The sequence below is a fragment of the Myotis davidii genome, unplaced genomic scaffold (assembly GCF_000327345.1).
Source record: "Myotis davidii unplaced genomic scaffold, ASM32734v1 scaffold205, whole genome shotgun sequence".
NCBI classification, from domain to species: domain Eukaryota; kingdom Metazoa; phylum Chordata; class Mammalia; order Chiroptera; family Vespertilionidae; genus Myotis; species Myotis davidii.
The window spans coordinates 6,517,379-6,525,079 of NW_006297573.1; the positions used below are offsets into that span (position 1 = coordinate 6,517,379).

At 42.4% G+C, this 7,701-nt stretch overlaps 1 protein-coding gene across 1 annotated transcript in view; it reads left to right on the plus strand.

Annotated features, from left to right (window-relative positions):
* The first annotated feature begins 1,201 nt into the window (after positions 1 to 1,201).
* The window catches only part of STRAP (serine/threonine kinase receptor associated protein), an 18,683-nt gene continuing 12,183 nt past the window's right edge, over positions 1,202 to 7,701 (plus strand). The window contains exons 1-2 of the mRNA XM_006773262.2: positions 1,202 to 1,640; positions 2,375 to 2,510. Coding sequence (XP_006773325.1) covers positions 1,529 to 1,640; positions 2,375 to 2,510 — 248 coding nt within the window. The 5' untranslated portion in view covers positions 1,202 to 1,528. The remainder of the gene's footprint in view (positions 1,641 to 2,374; positions 2,511 to 7,701) is intronic.

A 7,701-nucleotide genomic window follows, 5' to 3' on the forward strand; every position in this document is an offset into this window, starting at 1 on the left:
TGATGGTGGATAAGGAAACATGAAGGACATTTATGCTGGGTGACTATTTATTGGTATGTGCCACGACATTATGGCTTTGGGGATAAGAGAGTGAATAAGTCACAAAAATGTCTGCGGTTCTTGGTTTACATTCTATCATCAACGGAAAGAAACAACTTGCCCAAAGAAAGGGCCGTCCCTGCCTAGGACAGCTTTTGCATGAGCAATCAGTCACCAGTTCTGGTTGACACACAGAGCATCAATTCCCGAAATGGGCTGCCTGTAGAAAGACCATACCAGAGTTTCTACTTACAATTTATAATTTAGTTTAGTACGTAATTATCTGTATATTGGGAGTGCGGGCTCACATTTGACTAATCTGAGTATTCTACCAAAAATCTTTGGGGACCCCTGCTCTAGAGTACTCTGCACTCCTCAAAAGAAAAATGATTTGAAATTCACTGCATTGAAAGCCACACAACAACCTCTAAAACACCAGCAACAGAGAAATGTTCCATAACAGAAGGGGTGGCTGGGGAAATTACTTTTCTTAAGGGCTTTCAGTTCTCAACCTTCCTAATGCTGCGACCCTTTAATACAGTTCCTCATGTTGTGGTGACCCCCAATTTCATTGTTACAAATTGAACATAATTAAAGCATAGTGATTAATCACAAAAACAATATGTAATTATATATGTGTTTTCGATGGTCTCAGGCGACCCCTGTGAAAGGCTCGTTCAACTCCCAAAGGGGTCGCAACCCACAGGCTGAGAACCGCTGTGTAAACAATGCCAGAGGCGCTACCTATACAGTTAATACAAACTGGAAAAAAAATAAATAAAAAGTTCTTGGACGCTCTTTGCTGGTTGGACCGCCACTGAGCACAGCTCTGCTTTTCCTGCCTGTGTGTTCAGATCCCGACCGCAGTCCCGGTTGTGTTGCTCGGTGCGTCATCCCCAGGATCCGCAGGTACCGGGTCTGGGCGGAGCTGAACAACTTCGCGGCACCTGGCGAACTCGGCCCGGATAAAGCGAGGATGTCCCGGGGGTGGTCGGAGATCGGCAAGGACTTCACCAAAGAGCTAGAGCGCCCCCAGGCGCCCAACCAATAGGGCCTGGGGCCAGCATCACGTGCCCCACGTGTGCGGGACTCGCGCCTGCGCGCTGCTGTCCCACTTTCTCCCCGGCTACCCAGCACACCCGCCTTCCCGCCGAGAGGTCACTTCCGGCGGACGCGGAGCGTCATCGAACGTAACTTCCGGCCGGTGGCGGTGTGGACGGTGTGGGTCGTGGCTGCGGGTTCTCCGGGTCTCCCCTTCCCCTACGTTCCTCCCTCCCTCCCTCTCCCTCCCGCGGCGGCGGTCGGTCGCCGGTCGCTGACTCCCTGACCCAGCCCTAACCCTCTCCTGACCTCGGGGCTGCCGGCTTGGCCTCCTTTGCCCGTTTCCCGGTGCCAGGGCGGGGGCCTTGCGGAGCCGGAGGCGCTGCGGTCGAGAGAAAAGAAGCAGACGACCCTCGGCTCCTCGCCGGCTCGCTCGGTCCGCGCCGCCATGGCGATGAGGCAGACTCCGCTCACCTGCTCCGGCCACACGCGGCCCGTGGTGGACCTGGCCTTCAGCGGCATCACGCCGTACGGCTATTTCTTAATCAGCGCGTGCAAAGGTGAGCGGGGCCCCCGATCCGGGTTTCCGGAGGGCTGGGGCCGGGCCGGCCGGGAGCGGAGCCGGCACCCGGTGCCCATGGGGAGGTGGGGGCCGCCGCTGGAGCCTAGAGCGGCTCTTCTCCAACGAAGGCTTCTCCTTTTACTTTTATTGCCATTTCTGGAGAAGTGGGACTGTGAATACCTTTCAGAGGTTTGAGAAATGGAGAAAACTGGCCAGACTCAGTCATACCTTATTTTACAAAGACTCGACCCTCCCATTACCTCCTTGGATGGGATGTTCCCTTGTGCCATTAGCCCCATTTTGCAAACGGTCACAGATTTAGGTTAGCACGTTTATCCAGAATGAGACTCGGTTCTAGATTTTGACGCGGATCGGTATTCGCTTACCGAGTTACGAATGCTTCCCAGAGAGCTCAGTTTTTAAGGTAATGAGTTACTTAGTTACCCTGCGTATATACCGCTGTTGAGTGCACGAGACGCAGCTTATTTTTGCACTATTGTGAATGATTGTATCGTTGTTTTCTATCCCAGCTGTAAACCTACCTTCGCCCCGCCCTGTAGTTAACTAGAAGCTAACTTCTGGGCTTTCCTTAGTGACCTCAGTGGGAGAGAATGGGTAGAGAGCAGACGCAGTTTTCCACTTTGTTGTTGAACATGATCATTTTATGTTTGAATCTAAGGTTTAAAATAACCTAAACCTCTAAGTCACACATCTTCTTAAATATTTTTTTAGACGGTAAACCTATGCTACGCCAGGGGGACACAGGAGACTGGATTGGAACTTTTTTGGGTCACAAGGGTGCCGTTTGGGGTGCCACATTGAATAAGGATGCCACCAAAGCAGCCACCGCCGCTGCGGATTTCACGGCGTAAGTATAGCCAAAATGCCCAATTTCGGAGGTCTCTGCGAGTTGTGTTCCGGAATAATCAAACTCCAACCTTAGTTATCCATACAGTTCTCATTCCGCGCCATATAGACCACATGATGTTGGTTCTCACCAAAATTCCACCCTGGTCCTGTCTTTCTCTTTATGATTTTTCCTTAACACCCAGATTTCTTCATCTTGGTTGATTCTACGAGCAGCACTCCTGACTACAGAGCTTCTTGGCTTCTATCACTGCCTTAGTTCATATCCCTGCCACTACTCCCTTTCTCTGTTAATCTTCCATTGCCATGTGTCTTCCTAAGCACACATTTCATCATGTCACTTCTCTACCCAGTAATCTTCCTGTCTTTCTTCTGCGATTTTAATGGTTCATGACCTTAGATATACATTAGAATAACCCGAGGAACATTTAAAATATTCAGATGCGTGTATCCACCAAATTCTGATTTGTTCTGGGGATGGAGTGCCTAGCATCTTTTTTTTTTCTTCCCTAAAGTTGTTCTAGGTGATTCCGATGTTCAGCCTCAGAACCACTGGCCTAAAGGTTAAATTTCAGTTGCTGGCACTTTAAAATCTGGCCTCATCCCAGTTCATCAGCATCATCTGGCACTGCACACCATATGTGCTACAGTCTAGCTATATTGTTTGTTGCCAGAATACACCTTACCTATCTTGATCTGTGGCTTTTGTATATGTAGTTAGAGTGGCTTACAATGACCCACTTTCCCCTCTGGGCATGTATCATATTTTACATAATCTTGGTATCTCTAGTTCCTAGCTATGTTTGTCACTTAGCAGATAGGTAAATATTTAAATTAATGAAGGCAATGTCAGCTATTATGCCTGTAATAGATTTTATTAGACTTAAGAGTCTAGAGAGTAAAAGTGGTCCTGCTTTTTTTTCTTTCTTTTTTTTAATTGATTTTAGAGAGAGGAAGGGAAGGGGGGGGGGGAGAGAGAGAGATGAAAAACATCAATCGATTGATTGCCTTCCATAGGCTCCCTGATTGGGATCAAACCTGAAACCTGGGTGTGTGCCCTGACTGAGAATTGGGCCCATGACCACCTTTTGGTGTATGCGGCGATGCTCCAGTCAACCTGGCCACACTGGCCAGGGCTAAATTGTGGAACATAACATTGTCTTTGGAATGAATGTCATTGATTTTGTAACAGAGGTAGAAAATTAGGATTAAGTAACTCTAGATTTCAGATATTGGTCAAGTAGATTTTTAAAATGTCATTTCTGAAACTAAGTCTTAGTCTGGTGGTGATAAGTTAATATTTAGTAAAATGGTATTTCAAACTATTTTAAATTAAACATAATTAAGTTTATAAATATAAGAAGATTTTAGACACTACGGACATTAACATTAAAAGAGACAAGCTTTTGAATTGCAGTTTTAGAAAGATCCATTTTTGTTAACCTCAATTCTGTGTTATCTGGCCCTAATAATATTAATTACTTGAGCAAAATACTTAGTCACCTCTTGCCTGATGGTCTTCAGTATTTTGCTCTGATCTTTAAGAGACCTGTGCAAAAGCTTGTTAGGAAAGATGCCCATCTCTATAAAATCTGTGAAGATCTCAGCTTGTATATTTGGCCAAATTGTAATGCCAATCCTCAGGAAAAGAGATAGAGCATTAGATAGATATTACTATTCATGTGATAATTACTCTGAAACGGAGAGAGAAAAGGGCTTGAAAAATGGCACTTGAAATATTTAAGAGAGTCATGAAAAGAGTAGTCAGGATTTTATCTTACTGCCAGAGGAGCCGTTTATTTAGGTCTCAGAGCATTAATAACCAAAATCACACATCTGAAGATATGACTGGATAGGTATTGTCTTATTTTTGTGCTTTCTTAACATTTCAAATTTGTGTCTGTATTTACAAGTGGTATTAAAGGCATGAATGTTGATATAAACTTGATTCTGTACTTAAAATTCTGGCTCCATCATTTAATAACTTGGGAACTTTATTTAACCTTTTCTCAGTTCATCATCTATAAAAATGAGAATAATAATAATGCTTACCTCATAAGTCGATTGTGAATATTAAATGAGTTTATATGTCCCTAATATTTAGAGCATTGCCTAAAATCTAATAGCTGTATATAAGTGTTGCTTGTGTAAGGTAACAGTGATAGCTATCAACCCCACTAGACCAAAATCATATGTTATTTTGTAACTCACATGGGTAAAGCCATGAAACCTTTTGGTTTCATGCAGACAAGTTTGAGTAGATATAAATATCAAGAAGAAATACTATTTTTCCCCTCAGTTACAGCTTTCAGGTGCCATGATACAGTGGAAAAGATGTAAGCTGAGTTCATGTGCAGGGCGCACTTTGTGTTTCCAGTTTGATTATGGGATGCTTTTTAAACTTTGGTTTTTGTATCTGTAAAATGGGTGTAAGGCCAAAGTAGTTATGGGAGAATCACTACTTGTATCCCTGAAGTCTAGTATCGTGTGCCACATAGTGGGTGCTCAATAAATGGTAGCTGAGTCTTACCCTCATTTGTTACGTGTCTGTCTGTGAGGTGTGGGAGTGTGTGTATTCATTGTCTATATTCTCCTCTTAGTGACTTGTCTGGGCTTTGCTATTGTGGAACTTGATCCAGCTAAAGAATAGCTCCCTGAACGTACCTGATTAGTCATAGTATAGACCATTTTTAGGAAGTTCTTTTCCCCTCCCCTCATTATTATGTTTCTCAGAAAATTCATTAATGTCATGTTTATCCAGAGGTAGATTTTGTTCTTGTTTCTTGTGGAGAAAATATATTCAGCAGGGCCAGTGTGGGTCATAGAATGTTATCTTGAGGTGATTTGGACAGTCAAGTCAGGTGATGAGTGCACTGTCCCTGAAACACTATCCTCTATATTTTTTTTAATTCATAGAGCTAATGTTAGCATTACTTGTCATGATCGTTTAGCACCACCTCTTTCCTCCCGTCAAGAGTCATCTGGACAGAGGGCCAAAAGCAGAGAAAATTCCTGTGCTCTGTTCCATAGTTTGTTTGAGTTAGACCTGGGGTTGGGCCCAGGAATCTATACTATAAGCAACCAAAGTGTATGATTACTTTTTCTTTCTTGTAGAAGTCAATAGAAAGATTTAATTTTTCTCTGAATAAGGTTCCCAATAAATCAGGTGGTATTATCTTCTTTTTGACTACTTGGTTAACATGTTAAGATAGGCAATCTCCTCCCCCTCAAATAGTTTGTTTTGCTCGGGCTTTAAAGACCTTAAGTAGCCCCTCTTTTGAGACTTGTGGTAAGTCCATTCACAGAATATGAAAATATTGAACAGATGGTATTCATTATTATGTGCAAGAAACTAGGGATATAAAAAGTATCAGGACTTTAGGAAGATGATAAGTACTTCATGAGTTGTGCATAAAATCAGCTGATAAAAAAAGGATATTGGTGCTGATGCTTCATTGTCTTGATTAACTAGCAGCCAGCTAGTTAATACCGGTTTCTTGCCTGGAGATTGAAAAATATATTTAGTTTATTCCAGTTTCTTTTGAGGACTCTAAGTCCTTTTTACAACTTTTACTGTAAATAATGGAAATATTCCAAAATTAGTGCAAGTGATAAAAACATGCTCTGTCAGACTGTCATCCTCAATTTTAGTAGTTTATAAATGGGAGGAAAAAGGTACATTGCCTCACACCCCCCCTCCACCCCCCTTACTGCTTTGCTCATGTCAGTTCTTTTCACAAGTGAGTGGACATGATTTAAAAAGAATCTTAAGATTTTAAGGAGGTTTTGAAGATTTTGAATATATGTAAAATTAGTATTTCAAAGGCTGTTGCCTAGAGTTTTTTTGAGACTTGGCATCATGTGAATCACTAGGATAGAAATTTCAGATATGGTTGTATTTTCACGTCTGGCACCTCTGTCATCACAACAGTCTGGAATCCCAATCTTTGTGAAATCTTATCCCTGATTTCTTTGTGATTGAAAGTAAATGTGCTAAAAATAAAAGCAAAGCAGAATTAAACACATAATCAGTATAAACTGAGTTCTATGAAAGAAAAGAAAGGAATGATTCCTGGAGATGAGATAAATGGAAGGTTTCATAAAATGATAACATTTGAAATGAGCCCTGAGGATGAGTAGAACTTTGGATAGCTGAGAACAATTTTAATAAAGACATAGGAAGAAAATACATGGCTTGTTTGAGAACTGGTTTATAATCTGGTATGACTAGATACCAGTAAATAATAAAGTTGGGAAAAGTAGGTTTGGGCCAGATATGAATTGGAAATCAGAGAGATTAGAGCGGGTTTCCTTTGCAAACAGAAATGACTACTTGAGAGTTTAGTACTACTCATAGTTGACTTTATTTCTCTCAGAATATATTTATTTAGCCACTCATGGCTCAATTATGTAATAGGCAAGATTTATATTATATCACTAGAGGCCCGGTGCACAAATTCGTGCACCAGTGGGGTCCCTCGGCCTGGCCTGCAGGATCGGGCCCAAACCGGCTCTCCAACATCCCCCGAGGGGTCCTGGATTGCAAGAGGGCACAGGCCAGGATCAGGGCCGGGGAGGGATGCAAGAGGTTGCCCAGCTGCCAGCAGTAAGCTAACCTACCAGTGGGAGCATCTGCCCCCTGGTGGTCAGTGCACGTCATAGCGAGCGGTTGAGCTGCTTTAGCATATAATTAGCATAGTATGCTTTGATCGGTTGAACGGATGACCAGACACTTAGCATATTAGGCTTTTATTATATAGGATTAGTAATAATTACTGTTAGATGGTCATTCGTGGGTTTTTTTTAACCTTTATACATACTGTTAATGCTTGTCTACAATACCCTGTTTTTTGTTCATAGTGTATTTCTGCTTGCTCTTTAAGACTATTGACTTCCACTGCTTAGATTTTCCAGACTTTCTGGTATAGTTAGTAGTGTATTTTTTCTGTTTCTATAGCCACATATGTTTGTATTTTAATTATATTTGCTTAATGGATCTTTTTCTCCTCAGCTATAGCCCTTCTAAGGCAAGAACTTTCTTTGGGATTTCTTTTCACCCTGTGCCCTAGCACTAAGCCTAGAATGACATCCTATCTAATAAAAGAGAAACATGGTAATTAACCATACGTCCGCTACTCTTCCCATTGGCTAATCAGGGTGATATGCAAATTAACTGCCAGCCAAGATGGCGG